This window comes from Peromyscus leucopus, chromosome 12, assembly GCF_004664715.2.
Source record: "Peromyscus leucopus breed LL Stock chromosome 12, UCI_PerLeu_2.1, whole genome shotgun sequence".
NCBI classification, from domain to species: domain Eukaryota; kingdom Metazoa; phylum Chordata; class Mammalia; order Rodentia; family Cricetidae; genus Peromyscus; species Peromyscus leucopus.
In genome coordinates this window covers 37517256-37544540 of record NC_051073.1, presented here as the reverse complement: position 1 = coordinate 37544540, position 27285 = coordinate 37517256, and the positions used below count along the sequence as shown (strand labels likewise).

Below are 27285 nucleotides of genomic sequence, written 5' to 3'. Positions count from 1 at the left end.
GAGTTGAAAATTTGTGGGGGAATGCTCTGTTCTTGCATTGTGTAATTGGGCTCTTGTGACTATATCAATTCAAGTAGCTTCATCAACATCCGTGGGATTTGACTTCATAAAATTTGTAATTCCAGTTGGTTAAAGAGAATGTATCTGTAGGACACAGTGCAGTTTTTCAATGTGAATTATGCCTGTATTTCTAGGGTAGTTTAAATATTCATCCAGATTTGCTATTTTCATGGAATTACTTCCATTGGATGTCTCTCTACCAAGGTTCATGAGAGGTACTTCAGAATGACTGTATTAGCCAATGTAATCAAAGTAGTTCTTTCCAGCATGTAAAGTGTTTAGGCAATTTCTGATGTTATAAAAATTGGCAAACATAGAAACTCAAAGTTGAGAATGATTTAGTGTTCAGTTTTCTTTGTTACTAACTTCTCTGTTTAAGTGTCACTGATATTCAAATTTAGGAATTATGAAGACAGGTAACATTTGATAACTCCTTTCAAGTTTGTTAGGCTAAATTTTGTCCACAAAGATTGCAGCATTTTAAGTTTGTAACATTTATAATTCAAAGCAATAATTTTTACTGTAAAAGGTGAATGTTCTTATAATATCACATACTCTCTTGCAAAGAAGAACGATTCTAAGACAGTGATGATCTGTGTCAGAGTAGCGACAAGTAAGAAAAAAGTTTCTGAGGAGTTAAAAGGATGTGAGGGATAAGATGATAATGAATATTTGATTATGTGAAACGTCACAATGACAACATGATTGTGTTATAAAAATACTGCTAATACCTTATATATTGATAACTGCTTAGTAAAGGTTATCAAGAGAACACGAAATATAATAAACTTTTCTAGTATATATTTACCTTCTATAAAATAAATGCTATTGGCAACTTCTGAATCTTGTGTATGGATATCTTGACAAAAATAATTTATTCATCATAAAATTATAAACAACTGAAAGTACAATGATATCCTATATAGATTTATTAACACCAAAGATACAAAACATATATTATCTAGACTATGATAATTTAATATGATGATTAATTTTGATTTAGCAAGATTCTTAATTTCCACTTTGAAAATTTCTTTGAAGATGTTTAGGGTACAATATTAGATGGTTTTATTTAAGAGGAGTGTCATATTTATTTACAGCAACAAACAATATACAAAAACCCCTATACATCATGAAGTTTATTTTAAATGTTCTATAAATTCACTCTATAGCCAAATCAGATATACTTATAATATATGTTACCTACATCTTGTAGAATATGAATTAAGGCCTTTCTCTCCATCTCATCATCTCTTTCTGTCACCAGGAATGTGAATGGCATACTCAGATCTACTGCCTGTGAATGTCGGGCTTTATCTGCTTCAGGGTTTTCTACTAGGGTTTGGTGCTTTATACATGGAGTCACCTTGGGTATCTATTGTTTGTTTTATTGGCATTATTTGGGCAGTTTGAAATCATGGCATTGGAATCTTGTGTTATGCACATGTTTCAGATTGTTAATGTAAGTCTTGAGGTATTCTTTGTGCCCCTACTGATATTTAGAAATGCTTCGAGTTTTGATTGTTGTGAGAAAGCATAATTACCAAATCAATTTGGGAAGGAAAGACTTTATTTTCTGCTTACAACTGCCAATTCATGCTCTATCAGTGAGGGAAGTTAGGACAGGAATCTACAGGTAAGAACTGAAGCAGAGTCCATACGGGTTCTATGCTCACTGGCTTGTTCCTTGTGGCTTATTCAGCCTGGTTTCTTAGACATTCTAGGATCAGTGCCTAGGAGTAACACCACCCACAATCAGCTGGGTGCTCCCATATCAATCTGATGTGACCAGTCTGGTGAGATTTTCTAATTGGGTTTCCTATTCCCAAATGACTCTAGCTTGTGTCAAGTTGGCATAAAACTAATCAGCACAATCAATGAATACATATTTTTCCTTAGAAGAATGATTTGAAGATACTTCTGATAAATAAATGTCAAAGATGTTCAAAATAAGTTGCTTGAAAATAACTTCATATATGTTATCTTCATTCTTATTTGTGAAGTTTTGATACTTGGGTATTGGTAATCATCCAAATACTGTCATACACACACACACATGCATGCACACACACACACATTCATGCATACACACATACACTCAAACACACACATACACACACACACACTCATACATACACACACACATGCTCACACATACACACACATACACTCATACACATACACACACACACACACACATACACTCATACACATACACATACACTCACACGTACACACACATTCTCTCTCTCTCTCTCTCTCTCTCTCTCTCTCTCTCTCTCTCTCTCTCTCTCTCTCTCAAGAGCATAAAGCAGGTTTTTCACGGAGTTGGGGATAATTGGGACAGACTCATTTACCTCCCAGTGATGAGGAAGAACAGAGTGAGGATGACCAGGAGCGTGAATCCCCCGACGGCCGCCGTGGCTATTACCAGGATCTGCCCTTGTTCTGCTGCCATATCAGAAGCTGAAACAGACACAGGCAACACATGTGATGCTGGTTATTTATTTTAAATCACACCAGATTGACCTTTATTTTAATAGCACTTTAAATAACCCAGCTGAAATGAGATTTATATAATGTTTGCAGTACTGAAGTCATCATACACAGCCCCAAACTTTCTTCTTTCTTAAAAATATAACTAAAATATACGAATTCTTAGTGCTTCCTTTTAAGATTGAATATGAGTTGCATCGATCAGACTTTGCAGACTTGTTTGGCATCGGTTTCTACAACATGAAAAGACTATGCTGAAATTTAAATTAATAAATTAAAATAATTAAATTTATATTTAATATATATTTCACAGAACTAAGTTCAAATATTAAAGATGTACATTTCCATATTCACAGCGCAAAGATGTTTGTGTGTGGACAAGGATACAAGTATATATGTGTGTACACATGTATATATATTTGATAGATAATAAGTGGGGGGGAAGGAATACTTAAGTGCTTTGTTATTTCTTTTTTGATAAAAAGGCCAGATATCACATATAGTAACAATATACTACATTTTTTTCCTATGTGTGATGTTTAGTATGAATTGTTAACTTGACAGACCTAGAATCATCTAGGTGATGCTGGCATCTCAGCATCCATGTGGGCAATTATTTTGATTACATTAACATTTATTGTAGATGGAATCATTTCATGGGCTGAGATCCAGGAATGAATGAATGGAGAAGGGGAAATAATCACCAGCATTCACTCATTTGCTCCATACTCCATGACTGTGCTATGGCCACCTGCTCTGGCTCTTTCTTGCGGCCTGGACTTTCCTTCGTAAATACTAGTACTAGAGCCAAAACATACCTTTCTACTTAAGTTATTTTTGTCAGAATGTTTTACTATACAAAGAAAGAAATAAACCAAGACATTGGCAAAATTCTCTCTCTCTCTCTCTCTCTCTCTCTCTCTCTCTCTCTCTCTCTCTCTGTGTGTGTGTGTGTGTGTGTGTGTGTGTGTGTATGTGTTTATGATGCTAAGGTTTGAACAGGGGGCCTTGCACATTATAGACAAGGAAAAAAAAAACCTCTTGTCTTAAAAACTGCAGCAGCTACATTTCACTTATCATTCAATACATTGATTGGTTCAGTTCATTATTGTACTCTATTTCTCTATTACTGTTTTCTACACTGGATAGGATGGGACTTGCTTACATATGATGTATATACAGACAAAAACATCAAAGTGAATCCCTTAATATCTATAATTAGTGTGTTAATTAAAGAAAAAAGTAGTGGTAATGAAAGTGAAACCCAGATTAGCTAAAGCGTTTCCTCATGTAAACTTTTGACCAGAATCCAGGCTCTCAAATTATAGATTTGTTTTCCTTCCCATGTTATAAGTACCAATAATTCATCCTTCAGTAGTCTAAAATATTAATCAATAAGTCACATTATTATCCTTCAGCTTGACTAAAGCACTGTAGTTTATTTCGTGTGTGTGTGTGTGTGTGTGTGTGTGTGCGCTCGCGCGCACGTGCACCAGTGTGTGTTTGAGTGTGCATATGGAGGTCAGAGGACATTCTTTCCTGTTGGTGTTAGTCTTCTGCCTTGTTGGAGATAGGGTTTCTCATCATTCATCACCCTTTTATGGGCTACCTTGATATATACATTCACTAGCCTCCAGGAGTTTTCCTTTCTCCACCTCCCGTCTTTCTGTAAGGGCAGTGATGGCTATGCAACTACATCCAGCTTTTATAAATGTTCTTGGGGACTCAACTCAGGTCATCAGGCTTGCACAGCCTCCTCTTCTAGAGAGTATCAACTGTTGGCTTCAGTAAGAAATCAGTCACACCATTTAAGAGACTTTCCAAATGTCATAAAAAAGGGGCACGTTTGTTCCGTTTTCAGCTAAAGAAATTTATTAAACATTGGAATTAGAATTTAGTCACCATTTTTTCATCAAAGTATTGTTAGGCAGTTTTTAAAATGTTAAGTTTTTTTTTTTTTCCGAGACAGGGCTTCTCTGTGTAGCTTTGTGCCTTTCCTGGAACTGGAACTCGCTTTGGAGACCAGGCTGGCCTCGAACTCACGGAGATCTGCCTGCCTCTGCCTCCCAAGTGTTGGGATTAAAGGCATGCGCCACCACCGCCTGGCAAGTTTTGGTTCTTAATCTAGTCAGAAACGAGTTAAATAGTTGCATCTTATCCAATAAGTAATGGACTCAAGCTTTTTATTAGTTTTTCCCCTAGTTTTGCAATCTTCAAAATACCACTGATATGGGAATTAAATGATGTATTTTCTCACTGAAAATTATCAAACAATATTTTTTTAAGTAATTTATGTTTCAGAAAACATCATAGTTTTGAAGATAAAGAAGATGACCTTTTTAATGGGAGAAATTATTTACTTACATCTCCTGTGCTCATGAAAGATATTATCTAGTTCAAGAGTTTTCAGCCTAGAACAAATATTGTCATACCAGTCAAGTCTCTAGTGATTTCTTGAGACTGTATTCGAAGCTCATATGGGAAATAAGATTGTGTATTTGACTGGCTTGTGAAAATCAGAAAGTTTGCCATAGAAATTTATGTTTGTTTACATAATAACTTAGTTAACTACTGGTTTCATTAATACGTCTCCTTTTGCATACTTCTGAATATGTGATTATAAACTGGTTTTGAATTAAAATTTTAATTGTTTAACAGAATGTTAAATAAATTTTAAGAATTCATAGCCCTGTATAATTATTTCCTAAGCATGTATACTAGCAAAATTAAGCATTTCTGTATAAAGAATAACATACACACATACTCAACACTGTTGAAAATAATGCTTAATGACAGTCACTTTTGTACTGGGTATAAAATAATATACACAATGAGGGTAGTATTATTAGGGAAATATGACAAACATAAATACCCATAATCACGTATAGTCTATGTATTATTTAATAAACAGACATATGTTCTTACGTCAACGTACAGAGTTTAAAAATATTATTGAATGTATGTTCATGATCCACAGGCTTATGTCAGCACCATTGTTACTCCTAGTTAAGTAGTTCTGTTACTTGTCAAACCTACACATACTGTACAGAGAAAATCTGACAGCACAATACTGATTTGTCTGTCTCCAAGTCCTAGCTACTGAAATATTTTAAATGACCCTATTCACTAACAGGAGAACCTACTAGACCCAGATTTTCTTTTGTTTTACAAGAATCACACATGCCCTTGTTTGCCATTGAGTTCAAGTCTATAATGTGGGAGTGTTAAATTAAATGTAATTGTCACATTCTGCCAGAGAAATGTGACTATGTTATTATGTTTTTCATGAAGCAGTAAAATATTGGAAAGAATACAATTTCCTACATGGAAGGAGGAGCCATGGCCCAGCCTTGTGCAGCCGTTATTGTACTTGCTGGATAAGTTCTGTCTTTATGGGATTAGTGCTGGTCCATCACACAGAGCTCTGATTTCATCTCAGGGTAAACTTCAAATCCCTTAACTTTATTAATGAGGCTTTTTCCAACTGGCTAGCACAAATCTCTAGGTTGTCTGATTAAAAGACACTGCATTCCCTCAGTTTCTTGAGTGAGTCACACTTTCTTTAGGGGTCAGTTTTCTTTCATGGTCACGCAGTCATTTGGAAAGCTTTTCCAAGTTATGTGTTTTTTTCTTAATTGGACTCTCAGACAGTTGTTTCCATAACCCCCTTAAACTAATACTCTAAGTGAAAGTATAGAATGTCACCCAAATTACTTTTTGGCAAACTGTCTCTTTTATTGGGATGAAAATTCCAGGAAGGCAGGAAATTCAATCATTGTGATGTCTGTAGGAAGTCCAGTGAGATACACTTCCACTCCACTCCTCTCAAAGAGAAAGTGTAAATCAAAATCATACCCAGCATGGATTATCTAGATGGTCTCAGATCTAACAGGGATTCTTCTTATATAAGGTTAAGACAAGAAGACAAAGAGACTGCAGAGTGATGAGGAACTGGATGTGAAGTTCTTTCTCAGAGACTTGGAAGAGGTATATTTTGGGTTCTATTGTGATCTGTTGTTTGTAGGCACAAGATGTGTAATATATCGCACAAAAACGAATTTGAAGGCCAACCCATGTGACTTAACATGTCCTAATAGCTTAATGAATACATTGAGAAAATGAATTGGATGGTCATCTGCACTTATAATTCTGATAAGGAGAGGTTGGATTAAGCTGGGAATAACTCACAACTGTCCTCCTTTTGGTAACGTGAGGAAATTTTACCTCAAACATAGCTGTTCAATGTATATGAAGATAGCATACTCAATATTCATTTCTAATTACTCTACGCACTTTGGAGACAATGATCCTGGAAGGCAAGAGTTACTATGGCGGTAACACTTCTACATTTCACCATGGTCTTCAGAACAAGTTCAAAGAATTCATTAATTCACTCAGTAAGTATTTATTGAGAAGTTATTACATAGCAGATACCAAGGTGACCCTGGGGAGACAGAGATGAATAACACAGATGCAATTACTATGCTGGTAGACTGACAGTTCAGTAGGGAAAATAGACAATGAACAAAAAAATTACAAAGAGTAAGAACTGCTACATCAGGGGAACTTGTCTGCAGTGCTATCTATATTCATTTGTGAAGTCCCAATGCTAATTATGCCTAATTAGTTTTCTCAGAGAAAATGTATCTAGAACTTATTCTCCTAAGTAGTACCAACAGGGAGAGCTCTGACCCTAAAATGAGCCATAGTGGGATCTGTAGAAATAAATGAAATTTATCTGTGACTCACTCATTGGGAAATATTTTTTTTTGTTAAATACAAAAAGGTTATATCATCAGACAAAATAAGCATATTAAAACGATATACTTAATTTGATGGTCTTGGCAAGAAGTATACTCCCTTAAGGAAAAAATAATTAATTTAAAAAATATTGTGATTGTGTTACTCAGCAAATAAATAGCACCTAGATAATGCTTGGTTTAAGTCAGGAGAATATTAAAAGAAGCTTGCTCTAGTTGTTTCTATTTCAAAACAGAGTGAAGTTCTTTCCATGGAATCTCAATTCTTACAAAAAATAGAGTCCATGTTTTTAGAAGAGTGTGAGAGAAAAGCAAGTTGGCTATTTTTAACTAACATATTTTCTTATATGGAGGCATATGATTCGGCCTCACTGTAATCAAGATTATTTTTCATATTTACATTTCAAAGTGAAATGTGTTATTTGTATTCTGTGTCATTTTCTATGGAAAACGTTTTGAAGTTAACTCATTTCTGTTGTGAACTTCTTCTGAAAGCTACTGGGAGATATATGACACATTTTGAATAAAGTATTTCTCAAAAATGCTGCCCAGTGAAACGAATTTCTTTGTCATTTCACTGAAATGATTTTAAAATCATAACCTATATTTCAACAAATAGGCTCACAGTAAACAAAAAAATCATTGTAAGGTTTATTGGCAAGTGACACATGAAAATTCCCTCCCTAGATGATATGTGGCAATCAGGATTCTAAATTATATAAGACTGAGAAGCACATTGAACAATGTGCAGTGAAGATTAATAGATCTGCAAAAATTTCAATGCTTCAAGCCTAGATAGACATTAGAATATTATGTACAGATGAAAGGTAGTACAATAAATATTTCTGGAAGAAAAAATACAATATTGTAATTTTGTAGATGATGCTATTATTATCTTTCTTGCACACCTGGAATTTTAAACATGGTCTCACCTTAGGTCTTCCAACAAGTCTGAATTTCAAGTCAAACTTTTTACTACATCTTACTTTGTGTGTCCATCACCACTAACATGGTCTAATTTCAGGCTATAGACATATATGAGTAGATGAGTTATGAGTTTCTGTTGATCTGCCTTGTCCCAATCTGAGCCTGCATCTTCCCAAACTATTTATTCCGCCTTATGTGACAATTATTCTTCAAAATATTAATTTTCTTTCTCAGATATTCTTCATTGCCTAGAAAGTAAAACCATTCCTTTCTGGTAAGTCTGTCTGAGAGATGCCCGTGCAGATGATACTGGAGTCAGGCCTCATGTAGTTCTCTCTTGTCTTCCCACTACTCATCAATATTCCCAGTACTCATCAAGATTGTCATTCATGCCTTGCAACTATCCCTTCATTTCAATCTTATTCACTCCAATTCCCGTTTTCTCAGTTCAGATCCACATCTGATCACATTTATTTGAAATTGGCTAGATGGCAGCCTCAATTAGGCAAAATACAGTTGAGCAATAGTAAGACAAAGAGTAAAAAGTAAGATCTTATAAAAGACATCAGACTGATATTCGCACATCAACACTGAATAGTTTGCTTTCTAGCAGAGCATGTGTTCCCTATTGAGAATTCAGATCTATTTATTAATTTCTAACTTTACAGCAACAGTACAGTAGCAGTAGATTATTAGAAAGTGAGGCAGGGACATATGAAGAAAAAGAGTGGTTGAAGCTTGTACAAAGTTTTACAAAGAAGTGTCTAAGCCAATAGTACAGACAGAAGAGAGAAAAAGGATGAAAATATGATTGACAATTCTAAAATTATCTCTCACCAGGAGCTAAAAGTTTAGAATTAAACTGACTTACACAATTCAAAGCATGGCAAAAAAAAAAAAATCATGTGTTATAGCTCAGTGACATAATCACTTAAATTCAATGAAAAATACTTTGTTAATCGTGAGTTTCACCCAGCTCTGATCTCTGTGTTAGAATAAAAACCACCTGCAAAATATGCCACTGGTGCAGCAGTGCCACAGATGTGTTTGGAGGAAACAACCACTTTGTGCGTGGGTTTAGCCTGCTCCAGAAGATGGAACCCACACCGACAGTGTTAATAAGGCCAAGAGCCCGAGACTAGACAGACCATGAACCCTAGGGGAAAACTCTACCACTACTATTACACTAAATGAGCACAGAAATAAAATGATTCCTAAGGACATATTGCTACACCCATAGATCAAAGTATCACTCAGCCCTCATCAGTGAAGCTTCTTCTTGTAGTAGATGGCAATTAACACAGAAACCCACAACAGATCAATGAGCAGAAAATGAGAGACTATGAAATACTGAGTCCTAAATGGAATGTCAGTATCACTCCATTTTTTTTTTTTTTTTAGGCTCAGGGATCTATGCAACATGCTAATGTGGATGGGGCTGGGTGGAGGGGGGAGCCAAGGCCACTAAGGAAGGCCGAGAACTGGAGAAATAGTCTTCCTTAGGGGAACACACAGCAGTTGGTTATCCAGCACAAAATGGTCATTCTTGGAAATATACATGCAAGTAACACTGTATGGACTGAGCAGGTTGTGTTTATGTATTTAGGAATCATGTGTGTGTGTGTGTGTGTGTGTGTGTGTATTAACAACTAATGAAAAAGAGGCCACAAATTTGAAAGAGAACAAGAAGGGGTATATGGGGGTTGGGGGTTAAGTGAAGAAAGGGAAAGGATAAATGAGGAGTTATATTAGAATATCAAATCATAAAAGGAATAATTAAAATACTGTATGAAATTACCAAAGAGTAAATAAAAACATTATTTAGAAAATACCACCAAGTACAAGATAATTCACTTAAAATGGAAAGAATATGTGGATGCAAGGTTAGAAAAGCATTCTCCTCCAAATATTTAAAGCTTATAAAAATGATACTTAGAAAGTCAAAACACTGGTTGACAACTCCAGCTATCAAAAATCATTCATTTCTTTCTTTTGTTTTTATTGAAGATATCAGATTGGCAAATATGAATGCCAGTTTAGCTACTTGAGTGCAGAGAATACTCTCTTTCAACTTTCTAAATAACAATGGATTAACCTAATGTTCTAAAAGTATGTTAGCAAATGTATAGCCATCAAAAGTGATTAACAAAAGAAGACATTCTATGTGCAAATATAAAAGATTCAAAGTTAAAAGAAACATTAATTATTGAACACAGCTTAGCTTAATATATGAACAGTCACTAATTTGTTTTTGATCTAGAGTAAATTAGTGATGAATTAAAGGATAATAATATGAACTAATTTTCCCCAATTATCTGTACCTAAAACATTCAGTGAAGAGAGTATTTAGAGGGAGCAGTACAAACATGGGGTTGCGTCAACACACTTTTCTTTTATAACCATCGAATACTTAAGGCCATCTTCCATCACACACATAAAAAATATCTCTAAGATTAAAAACTCAAAGAGAGAAAGACAGGAGATTCTCTCTTCCCCTCAGGTGAGCTGCTTACTGAATTCTCAGCTGGATGGAAGCATGCCTTACAGATCATCCCTGTTGAAGCAGAGACTTTGCAGGGATTATACTCTTCAGAAAGCACCTTCACAGCAGAGCCTTCCCTACTGCTCTGCCACTTCTCCAGAAACAAAGTAATTCAGTACATCAAACTGTGTTTTCCCTGGAACACCACCAATCTCAAGACTCACTCTCCTTGATGCCCCAATTTACCTGTCAGATGAAATGCCAAATGACACAGGGATAATTGGAAAATGCAAGTTTGGCACAACTTGATGGAGAGGAAGTGGCAGAGATAGGTGTGGAAAGTAATGAAATACCTTTTTTTTTTCCTTTTGGAAGAGATTCCCATGTTCATTAGTGAGTTGCTCAGATGCCTTGCCACATGCTGAGAATTTTCAAAATGAAAATTAATGATCACAGCATTTGAACAATTGTCAATGCTTTAAATTTCTGCAATTTAATGTGTAATCATCTGCCTTTTATACTGTTCCTTGTAATGCTTGGCCTTTGAGACTATTTTTTATAATTGAAATATCTATGACTTCATATGTGCAGGTTTTACTCCTTTTTAATTATTCAGTGTAGAATAGTATTTCCTTATAAATGCCACAAAGTCTCATGATTGCTGACCAGAAATCAAAGAATTTTCTGTACCAAGGATGATTTGCTATGTACGATTATATTATATGTGGATATTTGGATATTGATAAGCATATTTGAGGCAGGCAAATATAGGGAATAGTTTAGAAGACTGGTCTGTACTTGGCTTATGCTATGTACTCTCCATACATTTAATGGTACGTCTTTATGCACATATAACCCTTACTACATGACGCACCTAGAGGTTTAAGACCCTCACTGGCACTGGACTACTATACACTCCTCTCTGAACAATAGGCTAAATTTCTTCTCTTATTAATGACCATTAAATATGTATAGCTTCTTTCAAACATTCTTAATTCAAATATAATTAATCCTGATTCCAGGTGGGGTAGCAGTTATCAAGCCTAAACTGGTTTTCCATACATGTATAGTAAGGAAAAATTGTGTATTCAAGTACAATTTATGGAGAATTCCCTAATCCCATTTTATGCATATGCATAAATTATAAGGGACATGCATAGTAGAAAAGTTATATATGACCTAATCTGTCAAATGAAACACAGAATAACAATTACTGTGACCCTTAAAAACAAAGCTTTTTCTTTTCTTTAATAACATAAAAGGAAATCCTAGGAGCCCTTAAGTGTTTTCACCCACATGGACTGTTGCTCTGTTGCAATGTATTCTGATCTTTATTATTGCATTGTCCTAAGAAAAATTTCTGTGTGGCTGCACAGTCTGTGTGAGTTTTTATTTCAACTCCTTGAATAAAAGGCCAAAACTAAGAAACACCCAACCCTGATCTCAATCACAGTAACATATTGATAAGCATATCTATGTATTTGAGGCTTTAGTCTTTTACAACAGTAACTATTGTTTGGAGAAAAAGGCTTTATTATTAAATATATAGCTAATAGAAACCACAGATTTCATAAGTTTTGTGGATCCTAAGATTTATTTAAAACAAAAAATTTTTTATTTATTTATTATAGGAAAATATTTAAATTAATCTCAATTTAAAATATACACAGCTTTATTTAGAAAAGAGTTCAGAGGGCTGGCATGATGTTTTAGTGAATAAAAGAACTTATTGCAAAAGTTTGATCAGAGTTAAGTGTCTGGAATCAATGGTAGAAGGGGAAAACCAATTCCCAAAATCTGTTCTGTGACCTACACACACACACACACACACACACACACACACACACACACACACACACACACACTCACATACACACACACACACACACCATGGTATTTGGGCAACTGCCCCTCCTACTAACACCATGACTACTTTTTGTTATTAAAAATAATCTTAAAAATATAAAGTTTCTGGAGAACATTCTTATTGACTTAGGACTTACTGAAAAAAAAAAAATGTCCATCATCAAGAATGTGCTCAGGCTCAGAATGTAGCTCACTTGGTCGAATGCTTTCCTTACATGACTGAAGCCCTGAGTTCCATCCCCAGTTTAGCCCTAAACTGTGGGTGGTGCCTCCTTCTTCCGAAGTTTTGGACCATCTAGGAAGAGGGGGTGGAAAGATTGTGAGAGCCAGAGGTCGGGGTGGGAAAGGCAGTGTCTTCTGGACCCATATGACAGGGCTGATGCTTTAATAAACTCAGGATAGTTTCACTAGACTTCTACAAGATCATGCCAGTTAACACTACAGCACAGAGGACAGGGTCTCAGTAGTCCCTACTCCTACCCGAGGAAATATTTTCTTTAAGAATATGGCTTCTGCTAAGTTGACCATGTTCTAGGGGATTTTTTTTTTTTAAGGGATGTTTCAAAACCCCTAAGATCCATGGTTAGCACAAACTGGACTAAGTAAGTAATTAAAATTAAAAGCGTACCAGGTTTGGAGGAAATCAGGAAGTGTGAAGTCGATCTGGTAAGAATTAGGGAGAGAATTGTGGGGTAAATACTATCAAAATACAGTGTATGTACATGTATAAAATTAACAAATTAACATATTTTATTAAAAATAAAGACTGAGTGTAGTCATGCATATTAGTAATCTAAGTATTTGAGAGGTTGAGGCAGAAGGATATAAGTTACGAGAGCTCTCAAGGCCATCCTTGGCAACATAGAAAGTTTAAGACAATCTGGGCTACATGAGAGCCAGTCCAGCCAGTCCAAAACAAAAAAAAGTATATTAAGCTTTGTGATACAGATAGGAGTTTCTGAGATAGAAACTACAGCATAGTTTCTCATCCTCATAAAAGTTTCTTTTTTAGTGGCAGAGGTAGATAAGTAAGCCTCAACTGAAACCTAATAAAGTTATATAAATGTAGGTATGTGTTAGGGTCATAAAAGGAGACTGAGAAAAGGAGATGGTGATCCCTTAGCTCAAATCTGCAATGATTAGAAGAGTTTTGCAGCTCACCAAGTGGTTGAGTGGATATTTAGAAATGAGGACATCCTATTTTAAAGAAGCCTCATTAGAAATAGCCCAGAGATACAAAAATGCACAAAACCTTCAGGACTTGTTTGCCATGTCTTGAGATGTCTGAGGCACAGAGAAAGATACAAGATAGAAAATTGGAATTATGGGTTAGGATGGATCAGGGCAACATAAAGTCACAGTGGTCAGCATTCCATTGTTTTTCTCTGTTACTATTAAGCACCTAGGTGGAAAAATGTGAATTTACTCAAAACTATAATTTTGATGGAGATATGAATCCTTGCAGATAGCTGTGACAAGGAAATTAACCTGGGTTGTACTGAATCTCAAAGTACTTCCTTTATCTTTTGGTTATATGTGGAATCCAACTCCCACTTTTCATTGAATTAGTTGTATTTCTGTCACTTAAAATTGAGAAAATTAAAAAAATGATTTAATCATATGTATATCGTGCACAGAAAAGGGAATAGAATGGGAAATAGGTCTATTTCTGCCTCACCATTAATAATTTCTCATTATTTATTACATTGTTCTTTAGCATCATGATTTTCTTTGCATTTTGAAGTTAAACACAGCATCACCAGATGTTTTCTCATGATGGACAGTACTTGAAGGAAGGTGAAATAGGATGGAGACTTTTTTTAAAATCATTCTAGAGCAGCCTTTTGTTAGAAAATATTAAATGGCTCATTAGGTACATAAACTACACTTAAAAGCAGGCCCATGCCCAGCAGTAGATAACCAACACAAAATGAATTCAATGGTATTTTTGGAGGACTGTGTCTCATAGTACTTTGTCTGGGCATTTTCTCCATTTCAGGTCATTTCTTTATGGTTTCTGATTTTGTGTCTTTATGAGGTTTCTGTGCATGTGAGTATGTGTGCCCGAACATCTGCATGTGTTTCTTCTTTGCTTTTTTTTCTTTCATTTTTCTGTTTGTTTGTTTGATTTTTCCTATTCAGGTTTGTTTGCTTTTGTTTTTTATCATATTTTAATATTATTATTTTTCCCCTTTTTTTAGATACTTAATGGTTTTCTAGAGAGAGATAGCTAGACAGGGTGTGGAATTGGATGGGCTGGGAGATGGCAAGGCTCTGGGAAGAGTTGGGGAAGGGGAAACCATAATCAGAATATATTGTAGGAAAAACATACTTTCAATTCAAAAACAAAATTCCAAACAAAGAAATTGAATTAAAAATGAATAAATAAAAGAAGGCAAACATACTAAATGTTCTGCCAGGACAGACTGCAATCTGTATTTTCTTTAATAGTTTCAGATTAGAAACACATCTTTTCTGGCCTCCTTAGCAGATGCCATGTTGATTTATAAAAGCAACTAAAGATAAATGAGTAGACAACACTTTGGGGCATTTACCAATGCCACTTGTTAACATTATGATATGCGTGAGCTAGCCAAACGAAAAACACTGACCTATAAAGTTACCAACCAAATCTTAGAGTCAAATAAAGGAAAGCGGGGGAGGGGGGCTGCTGCTTTGCCTGATATTAATTTGAATTGACCACATTTGCTTATACGAATTGTGTAGAAATGTTCCCAGAAGCACAGAAATCATCCATCCTGGGGGTCAGTGTCTCCAAGCTTTTTAACATTCCTTAAGTAACTTAGAGCCCAGGCATCTAATAGTGACATAATTGCTGTCTGTCAACTGCTGGCTCATCATCCCCTGACAACAAATTCTAAGGGAAGTTTGGGGATCATCACATGAAAGCTGTTCAGAAGGTTGTATTTGCCTCATGGAGCCTCTTGCAACTATTTGATGCTCTAACGTGATGCTGCCACCTACAGAATTTTGGGTTCCATTCACAGTTCTCTGGGGGTATATGCTGCCTGCAGGCCAAGGGGTAGGTATGGCCATCAGCTGTGTCAATTTTGTAGGGAGTCGGAGAGAGCAGGTCTAGTTGCAAAAGCCTCAGGCCCATGGGAAAACAAAAGTGGCTCCACCAATATTATGCATTTTTATTTTGTCAAGTAGTTTTATCAATCTGCTTCTCAAACCTTATGTAAGAAACTCCAATTAAGAGATTAATATTAGATGAAAATACTTTCAAGCTCAATTTCACTCTACTAGCTGCTAATATTATTTTTAAGAAGACTTTGCTGCTGATTGAACCAAGAGGTGAGTGACTCTTCTCCCACCCAGAGAGTCCTGCCTCTAGGATTTAGGCCCTCGGACACAATTCGTGCCCCCCAACCCTACCCATTGCTGCCCCCATTGCAGGCCGAAAGGGGAGATTCCTGCCAGCAGGCCTACCCACCAACACCCCCCACTGGACCCTGTAATCTATAAGACCCTCTCCCTACCCCAAACCCACCATCTCCCTGAGACCTCTGTGGCTCTCTGAGACAGAGAATCTGCCATATCTGATTGGACCAAAAGCTCCAATTAGACCAAGAGTGGTCCTCTGAGACACACACATACAGCAAACACAGACTGTACCAAGAGCAACTCCTGCAGACACAGACACCTGTTGCACCTATTGGAGGAAGAGACAGGCAGATGCCAGTGCACAGATACATACAACAACATAAAAAACAATATGGCATAACCAGAAACTAGCAGTTCTACAACAGCAAGACCTGAACGTCACAATGTAGAAAAGCAGAAGAAAAAAAAAAGAAAAAAAAGAAGAAAAAAAAGAAAAGCAGAAGAAAGTGACCTTAAAAATAATCTTATAAAGATGATAAAGGCTTTTAAAGAGGAAGTGAAAAATGTTCTTAAAGAAATTGAGGAAAAGTCAAACAAAAATGAAAGACATCCAAGAAAAAGCAATTAAACATGTGAGGGAAACAGTTCAAGACCTGACAATTGAAATAGAAGCAATGAAGAAGAGACAAATTGAGAGAATGCTGTTGAAGAGAAAATCTGAGTAAATGAAAAGGAAATACAGATGGAATCATAACCAACAGAATATAAGAGATGGAAGAGAGAATCTCTGGTGTGGAGGATACAATAGAGGAGATAGATTCTTCAGTCAAAGAAAACAATAAAGCCAAAAAAGTCCTCACAAAATGTCCAGGAAATCTGGGGCATCATGAAAAGGCCAAACCTAGTAATAATAGGGATAGAAGAAGGAGAATAAAAACTCAAAGGCACAGAAAATATATTTAACAAAATCATAGATGAAAACGTTCCCAACTTAAAAAAGGAAATACCTGTGAAGATACAAGAAACTTACAGAACACCAGGTAGACCAGACCCCTCCAAAAAGTATTTCCATATAATAAACAAACCAATTAAACACAGAGAATAAAGAAGATATTATGAGCAGCAAATGAAAAAGGCCAAGTGACTTATAAAGGCAGATCCATCAGAATAACACCTGACTTCTCAATGGAGACTCTGAAAGCCAGAATGTCCCTAACAGACATAATACAGACACTAAGAGACAACAGATGTCAGTCTAGAATACTATACTCAACAAAACTTTCAATCACCATATATGGAGTGCACAAGATATTCCAAGACAAAACCAGACTTAAACAATACCTATCCACAAATCCAGTCCTAAACAAAGCAATAGAAAGAAAAAACCCCTACCTAAAGAAGTTAGATGCACCTATGAAAACATAGGCAATAGATAACCTCACAGCAGCAAATCCAAAGAGAGGAAATACACACAACTATTACCAAAAAATAACAGGAATTAGCAATCATTGGTCATTAATACCATTAATATTAATAGATACAATTTGCTTATAAAAAGACACAGGCTAACAGAATGGACATGAAAATAGGATCCATCCTTCTGCTGCATAAAGAAATACACCTCAACTTCAAAGGCAGACACTACCTCAGAGTAAAAGGCTGGGAAAAGATTTTCTAATCAAATGGGCTTAAGAAACCAGTTGATGCAGCTATCCTAATATCTAACAAAATTGACTTCAAACTAAAATCAATCAAAAGAGACTGGGAAGGACATTGCATATTCATCACAGGAAAAATCCACCAAGATGAAGTCTCAATTCTGAACATTTACACTCCAAATACAAGGGCACCCATATATGTAAAAGGAACAATACTGAAGCTTAAATTTCACATCAAATTCCACACACTAATGGTGGGAGACTTCAACACCCTACTCTCAACAATGGACAGACTGTCAGACAGAAACTTAACAAGAAACAAGGGAACTAGCAGATACTATGACTCAAATGTGCTTAATAAATATTTATAGAACATTCCTCCCTAATACAAAAGAATGTACCTCTTTTCTCAGCACTCCATGGAACTTTCTCTAAAATTACATACTCAGTCACAAAGCAAATCTCAACAAATACAAAAAAAGAGAATAACCTCTTGTATTTTAATGGACCACCAAGGCTTAAAGTTAGATTTCAACAATAACAAAAAATTATAGAAAGCCTATAATCTCATGGAAACTGAATAATGCTCAACTGAATCACCAATGGATTGAGGAAGAAATAAGGAAAGAAATTAAAGACTTCCTAGAATTCATTGAAAATGAACGTACAACATACCCAAACTTATGGAACACTATAAAAGCAGTGCTAAGAAGAAAATTTATAGCACTAAATGCCCACATAAAGAAGTTGGAGAAATCTTACACTAGCAACTTAACAGCACGCCTGAAAGCTCTAGAACAAAAAGAAACAAACTCACCCAGGAGGAATAGATGCCAGGAAATAATCAAATTGAGGGCTGAAATCAATAAAATAGAAACAAAGAGAACAATACAAAGAATCAATGACACAAAGAGTTGGTTCTTTGAGAAAATCAACAAGATTGACAAACCACTACCCAAACTAACCAAAAGTCAGAGAGAAAACATCCAAATTAACAAAATCAGAAAAGAAAAAATAGATATAACAAGAGACAATGAGGAAATCAAGAGAATCATCAGGTCATACTTCAAAAACCTCTACTCCACAAAATTGGAAAATCTAAAAGAAATGGACAAATTTCTGGATAGGTACCACAGTCTAAAATTAATTCAAGACCAGATAAACCTATAACCTCCAAGGAAATACAAACAGTCATTAAAAGTCTCCTAAGCCAAAAAAAAAAAAAAAAAAAAAAAACCCACAATCAGCACAATCAGATGGTATCAGCACAGAAGGAACATTGCTAAACTCTTTTTATGAGGTTACAGTTACCCTGATACCTAAACCACACAAAGACACAACAAAGAAAGAGTATTACAGACCAATCTCCCTCATTAACATTGATGCAAAAATACTCAGTAGAATATTGGCAAACCAAATCCAAGAACACATAAATAAATAATCCACCATGATCAAGTAGATTTCATCCCAGAGATGCAAGGATGGTTCAACCTACAAAAATCTGTCAATGTTAATCCGCAATATAAACAAACTGCGAGCAAAAAAATGACATGATCATTCATTAGATGCCAAAAAAAAAAAAAAAAAAAACTTTGACAAAATCCAACACAAAACTTGACAAAATCCTTCATGATAAAGGTCTTGGAGTGATCAGGAATACAAGGAACATATCTAAACATAATAAAGGCAATTTACAACAAGCTGACAGCCAACATCAAATTAAATGGAGAGAAACTCAAAGCAATTCCACTAAAATCAGGAACAAGACAAGTCTGTCCACTCTCCCCATATCTATTCAATATAGTTCTGGATGTTCTAGCTAGAGCAAGAAGACAACAAAAGGAGATCAAGGGGATACAAATTGGAAAGGAAGATGTCAAACTTTAGCTATTTGTAGGGGATATGATAGTCTAATAAATGACCCCAAAAATTCTACTAGGAAACTCCTACAGCTGATCAACACCTTCAGTAGTATGGCAGGATACAGGATTACCTAAAAAAAAATATCAATAGCTCTCCTATATACAAATGATAAACTGAAAGAAATCAGAGAAACATCACCTTTTGCAATAGCCACAAATGATATAAAATACCTTGGGGTAACTCTAACTAAGCAAGTAAAAGACCTGTATGACAAGAACTTTAAGTCTCTGAAGAAAGAAATTGAAGAAGATATCAGAAAATGGAAAGATCTCCCATGCCCATGGATAATAGGATTAACATAGTAAAAATGACAACCTTACATAAAACAATCTACAGATTCAATGCAATCCCCATCAAAATCCCAACAAAATTTTTCACAGACCTGGAAAGAACAATACTCAACTTCATATGGTAAAACAAAAAACCCAGGAAAGCTAAAATAATCCTGTACCATAAAACAACATCTGGAGGCATCACTATCCTTGACTTGAAGCTCTACTATAGAGCTATAGTAATAGAAACAGCTTGGTATTGGCACAAAAACCAACATATGGACCAATGTAATTGAACTGAAGACCCTGATATTAATCCACACACCTATGAATATCTGATTTTTGAAAAATAAGCCAAAACTGTACAATGGAAAAAAGAAAGCATCTTCAATAAATGGTGCTGGCATAACTCGATGTCAACATGCAGAAAATTGTAAATAGATCCATATCTGTCACCATGCACAAAACTCAAGTCCAAATGGATTAAAGACTTCAACGTAAATTCAGTTACACAGAACTTGATAGAAGAGAAAGTAGGAAGTAGTCTTAAATGCATTGGCACAGGAGACTACTTTCTAAATATAACACAGCACAGAAACTGAAAGCAACAAGTAATAAATGGGACCTCCTGAAACTGAGAAGTTTCTGTAAAGCAAAGGACACGGTAAATAAGAAAACAACAGCCTACAGAATGAGAAAAGATCTTCATCAACCCCACATCTGACAGAGGGCTGGTCTCCAAAATATATAAAGAATTCAAGAAACTAGATATCAAAATACCAAGAAGTTATACCTGACAGCAGTTTAAATCTTTTTCTGTACCTCTAGGAATATTTTATTATTTACTTCTTTATATTTCTTTTTTCTCTCTTCTGTATATTTCTGTTCTCTCCTACATCTCTCTCTTCTTTCACTTCTGTATATCTCTTCTGTCTTCCCAGGGCCACAGAGTTCATTTTTATATCTTATAATAATGATTATATCCATCTATATTTGCATTTCAAAAGATATCAAATACATAACTATTTTCCCAACATGAACCAAAACATCCTTAAAAAGTCATAATCATAAAAATCAATGATCACAGTTCCTGGAGCAACTAAACAAAATTTAACTAGATGGGGTAGGAGAGGCCTTTAATGTTTCCTCATGGTCATTCTTGCCAGACAATTAGAACCGAGAAATCTAATTCTCAACATAATAAGCAAAACAAAAACTCTTATCATATTATACTATAATCTATTTTAAGACTTTATATATATTCTAATCTATATATCTATATAACTTCTGTAACATTCCTATCTTTCTTATTTAATAATCTTCTTTATTTTATTTATTTATTTATTTATTTATTTATTTTTGAGACAGGGTTTCTCTGTGTAGTTTTGGTGCCTGTCCTGGATCTCACTCTGTAGACCAGGCTAGCCTTGAACTCACAGAGATATGCCTGGCTCTGCCTCCCGAGTGCTGGGATTAACTCATAATGTGAAATCATAGCATTTTTCTTGATTCTTAGTTTTAAAATTTGCATCTTATATCTATAAAAGCATTAATATGTTCACTATAAAATAAGCAGAAAATATTTCTAAACTCATTTTTTTTTTTTTTGTACTTTGTCAGTCTTGATCTTCATCTCCATCTCTGGGGTCTGGTTAAAACATCCTGTTCAGCAATTTCATCAATATTAATACTTTCAAATGTATAGGTTTTATATTGCCTTTTTCAATAAATTTATTCATCTTATTGCCTTTCCCAGATCATCTCAGATCACCAATATTTTGAGGGCAAAATGGAACAAGTCAGTGAACCCAAAAACCACTATACAAATTATTTTGTTCTTTAAGTAATAAAACTAAAGAAGGGAGTGGGGCTATATCCACTCAACCAGAAACTGGAACTTTGTCACACAGCTTCTTTAGCCAGACAACAGCCATACGGTCTCTTTAGTTAAGCTATGAGAACGAAACTTTGTCATCCAGTCTCCTTAGCCAAATAACAATCATGCATTCTCTTCAGCCAAATGGGGAGTAGTGCCACCAATCCAGTAGCTGATGGAAGCAGATGCAGAGATTCACACCCAAGCACCAGGCTGAGCTCCAGGAGGCCAATCAAAGAGAGGGAAGAGGGATTCTATGAGCAAGGGGCATCAAGATTATGATGGGGAAACCTACAGAGACAACCAAACCAAGCTAGTGGAAACTCATGAACTTTAGACCAATAGCTGTGGAGCCTGCATGGGACTGGACTAGGCCTTCTGCATAAGTGAGACAGTTGTGTAGCTTGATCTGCTTAAGGGGCCCCATGGCAGTAGGATCAGGATCCATCCCTGGTGCATGAGCTGGCATTTTGGAGCCCATTACTTATGGTGGGACACCTTGCATAGCCTTGATGCTGGGGGAGGGGCTTGGACCTTCCTCAACTGAATTTCCCAGGCTCTGCTGACTTCCCATGGGAGGTCTTACCTTTTCAGAGGAGGGTATGGGGGTGGTCTGGGGGGAGTGGGAGGAGGGAAGAGAGCAGCACTGTCATTGGTATGTACAATGAATAAAAAAATAAGACTTTGCTGTGTATATTGATCTTTCTCTAAATTAAGAGAGGGGAATAGATGGATGGATGGATGGATGGATGGATGGATAGATGGATGGATGGATAAATGATAGATAGCAAGCAAGCAAGCTAGATAGATAGAAAGAAAGAAAGAAAGAAAGAAAGAAAGAAAGAAAGAAAGAAAGAAAGAAAGAAATCTAAGGGCTGCATGTGTGGTTTCCCGATAGAGTGCCTGGGTAACATGTATGGGTATCTGGTTTAGTCTCAAACACTGCAAAGGAAAAAGAAAGTTGTGTGTGTGTGTGTGTGTGTGTGTGTGTGTGTGTGTGTGTGTGTGTGCAAACATATTAATAAATAGCCCTTTAAAACTGAACTAAAAAAGAAAACATCCTCAACATATTCATTTTTTAGGTCATGTAATAGAAACCAGTATTTTGCTTTTTTTTTTTATTTAAACTAATATCCTTGTAGATAGAACAGTGATTTTAGAATTATTCAGTGTTGGCCATGATGGTAAATAGAAAAATAACCTTTATAAAGACCCTGTTATGAATTTAATTTTTCAATAACTAGAATTGATTTAAGGACACAAATAACTTTGCTATTCTAGTGCTGACAGAAAAAAATTGAGTGTCGTCAACTTGATCAAAACTAAAATCATTTTCTTTGGCAGACAAAAAGCAATTGATCAGAGTTCTACACAACACGAGGATCTATTTCTGTTTTGCACAAGTGGACTTGCCCAGAGCTAATCCCCAGAAGCTTGCTCAAGTTACACAGCTCATCAGAATTTTGTCTATAGCAGCATATTCCTCAGATTTTATTTTGATGTCTCAGAACACCTGCTTTGAAAAATTTCATGGCCATTGTGATCTTTCCTCATGGTATCTTGTGGTATGATAGTCTGGGCTCAATCTACTGTAGGTTTAATTGTGGGAGCAGATTAAAAGCAGAATCCTAAGGACAATTTTGCTTTGCCTGTAGCCTATCAGAGGAGATGCAGGAGGTTTTATCTTCACCTTGGTACAAATATTTGGTATGCATCTTGATTTTTATAATAAAAGGAATTCAATTTCTCTTCACCTTAGTTGCAATAACTGACATAATTTATTGAAATAATAATGAAAAACCTCACATTTTAAACTCTCTATAAAGACTATCCTCCATGCTGGGCTGAGTAATATATTTAGGTACTCCCAGTACCAGGGATGTAGAGGAAGGAAGATTGAGTGTTTGAAGCAATCCTGGGATTCACTCACTTTACAATTGTTAGCATCCTATTCAGTCCTGTGTCTTACAGGGCAGAACTTTGGAAAATTGTCCAATCATAGCAGTTGGCTTCGGAGTAGGGATCTGATCCCAAAGTGAAACAGACACATTCTCATTTTCTTAGGATTAGGAGTCACCATTGTTTTAGCAGTTTTGATGCTGGCAAGCATGATCTAGTAGGGCACAAACATTTTTTTTTTTAAAGCATGAATAACTGTAGTTCTCTTGGTTGTTTGTTTATTTTTGTTTTTTTGTTTTTAAATCTTTTGGGAATCTGCCATTCAGCTCCCAAATTAAAACACAGAGACTTATTCTTATTTATGAATGCCCAGCCTTAGATTGGCTTGTTTCTAGGCAGCTTTTCTTAACCTAAATTATCCCATCTACCTTTTGCCTCTGGGATTTTACCTTTCTCTGTTCAATATACCTCTCTTTCCTTCTTACTCTGTAGTTGGTTCTGTAGCTGGGTGGCTGGCCACTGGTGTCCTCTCCTTTTCTTGTTCCCCCTTCTCTTTTTCTTTTCTCTCCAGCCTAGATTCCTCCTCCAATTTATTCCTCCTGTTTACCAGCCCGTCCTATCACTCTCCTGCCTAGCTATTGGCCTTCAGCTCTTTATTAGACCAATCTGGTGTTTTAGGTGGGCAAAGTAACATAGCTTCACAGAGTTAAACAAATGCAACATAAAAGAATGATGAGACACCTCGTGCTGACTTGAGGCAGGGGGAAGGGCTTAGACTTGCCTCTACTGGATGTTCCTCCCATGGGAGGCCTTGTCTTCTTGTGAGGGAGACTAGGGGGTGGGTTGGGGGGCAGGAGGAGGGAAGAGGGGGGATCTCTGATTGGTGTGTAAAATGAATGAAAAAAAAAAGAATGAAACACATCTTTGCATCATTAAACAGATATTCCACAGCATAAACAAATGAAACACATCTTCAAATAATATTCCACAACAGGTAACCTCTTCCTCTACTGAGTGGATCAAGAATGTTGGTGACTTTGTTTGGGAGAGTTTTCCAGTGTTTCTGTTTCACCAGGTGTGATTCCTGCCAAGCCCTTTGCGTTGGCTAACTCATGGTGTATTTGTTACTTGAATCAAAGGGTAATCTAAAGGTATTCCAAGTTTCTGATAAGGAGTTAGAAATGATTTACAAACAACATGCAATATGATTCTATAACCTCCTTGATATCATTTTTTCTTTTGAAATAATTATGTATGATATAATTAAGCAATTTTCTTTTCTCCTTTCATTCTCAATATGGAAAGAAGTCTCACTTGACTGCTGACATTTTGCCTTGGCTCTCTTCAAGGCTATATGCTTATGAAAATAAACCAATAAAATTTCTGCATTTCTTGAAAAACTGCCTGCAGTCATATTTCAGAATGGTGCTTATCTCATCCCTGTAGCATCTGTGAGTCATGTGTGCAGGAGGACACTACTATTTTCTCACTCCCAAAAGAAAGCTAGGCCAAGATGATGTACATGCTGTGACCTCAGTCACAGGACTCAGAGGTAGAGCATGATAGTTTGTGTTCATATGTTCCAGATATTGTATTTCCGGGTCTAATTTCATTTTTATTACTTTATTATATTTATTGTATTTTGTGTGTTTATGTGTGGGAGAGTTTTGAAGGTATGTATATCTACCATGTGCATGCAGGTGGCCACGGAAGCTAGGTGAGTGTGTCAGAATCCCTGGAGCCGGAGTTACAAGTTATTGTTAGGTTCACAATGTGGGTTCTAGGAACTGAACTTAAGTCCTCTGGAAGAGCAGCAAGTGCATTTAACCAATGAATAATCTCTTCAGCCCCTATTTTTAATTTATTAACATTTAGTATGTGTATTTTAAACAGCCATGAATGTTTTAGGGAGAAGAGAATTGCAAGTTAAAACAAATAAACTTTATTCTGTTTAATTACACTTTCTGAGCAAGCATCCCAGTACAATTCAAGGATAACTCAGGAATCTTAGACAATATGTAAAGAAATTTGGCATAGGGGAAAAATCCAGCCTTTCCCTGGAAACCAAATCTGCTTGCCCTTATAACTTTCTCTATCCCCACAGATTGTTGCTAATGACTTCAATTAGTAATGTATACAGGTTTGGGAATATTCTATTACACAATTTTTTAATTAAATAATCCAATGATTAAGAAAAGTGTAATGGAGGTTCTTCTAGCCCACTTTGTATACATGAGAATTCCTGAACTCCATTCTCTTATCAACCTGACTAATTCATAAGATGAGGTTTCTTTTTTCTTTTTTCTTTTCTTTTCCTTGCATTTGGAGGTGCAGAGACAAAGCTTCAAAGGAATTTTTTTATACTGGTTTTCTTTTGAAGGTTAACAAAAACCATTTTTTTTCTATAATAAAACCAAATATAATAAGATAAAACAAAAACTAACACATTGAATTTGGACAAAACAAACAAGCAGAAAGATAACAGCCCAAGAGAACACACAAGTATCAGAAACCCACTCATTCACACACTGAGGAATCCCATAAAAACACTAATCAAAGCCATAATACACATAAAATGGGTTTGGTTTTCTCCTCAGTCTCTGTGAGTTCGTATGAGCTTTACTCATGTAAATTAGAGGGCCTCATTTTCTTGGTGTCATCTATCCTTTCTGGTTCTTATACTCTTTTTGCCTCATCTTCCTCAGGGTTCCCTGAGCCGTGTGTGTGTGTGTGTGTGTGTGTGTGTGTGTGTGTGTGTGTGTAGAGGGTGTTGATGGAGACATTACATCATTACATTTAGGGTTGAATGTTAAAAGTCTCTCACTCTCTACATAATGTCTGGATGTGGGTCTCTGTATTTGTTCCCATCTGTTGGTGGAGGAAGCTTCTCTGATGATGGCTGAGCAAGGCTCTATCTGTCTGTCTTCCCTACTTCTTTATACCTAACTTCTGTGATTCTATGGATGATAGCTTGGTTATCATTGTCTAAACAGCTAATATTCACATTTAAGCGAATATAAACCATGTTTGTCTTTCTGGGTCTGGGATATCTCACTCATGATTTTTTTCTAGTTCATTTCATTTAGCTGCAAGTTTCATGATTTTTCCAAGCTGAGTTTTACTGTCCTGATCCTTCAGTTTCACAAGTACAAGTTATCAGATGCATCTGACACTCCTAGTTATAGACCATCTGGAAATGCCCCTTACCTCTTTTTGGTAAATGCCCTTGGGGTCTGGAAACTTCTAGAAGCCACTCATGAGTGCAAAGGTGAATAATCCATCAAGCTCTTATGTGTGAAATATACTTATTCCCTGCTTGAACCAACAGGTGTATATACAGGAATGTTTAGCCTTGTTTTCACTGATTTTTTTCTTATGAAAGCTTACTGGGTTGGTCTTACTTGCCCTAGCTCAAGGGTAGGATAAAATCTGATTTTATCTGATTATCATCAGATTAAATGATGATCATATAGCAAAGTATATTTATATAAATTATATAATATATTTATATAAAATATATTATAAACTTTAAAAATATTGCTGAATTTAAGCTAGAGACAATTCTGAAGATACAGAGCTTTTTTTAAAGAAAATCAATGTGTGTGCTACATTGGGTGTCTTTACTGCGCATACTTGTTTAATATCGTTAGAAATCCACTATCCCTGTGGGCATTTAAGTAGGATGAGTGAGAAAAAAAGATGACAAAAAGACAGCTAG

The 27285-nt window shown here is 35.8% G+C and overlaps 1 protein-coding gene across 1 annotated transcript in view; it reads right to left on the bottom strand.

Annotated features, from left to right (window-relative positions):
- The window catches only part of Epha6 (EPH receptor A6), a 951985-nt gene that overhangs the window by 294785 nt on the left and 629915 nt on the right, over window positions 1-27285 (bottom strand). The window contains 1 exon segment of the mRNA XM_028879452.2: window positions 2418-2526. Within this exon segment, the coding sequence (XP_028735285.1) occupies window positions 2418-2526 (109 nt within the window).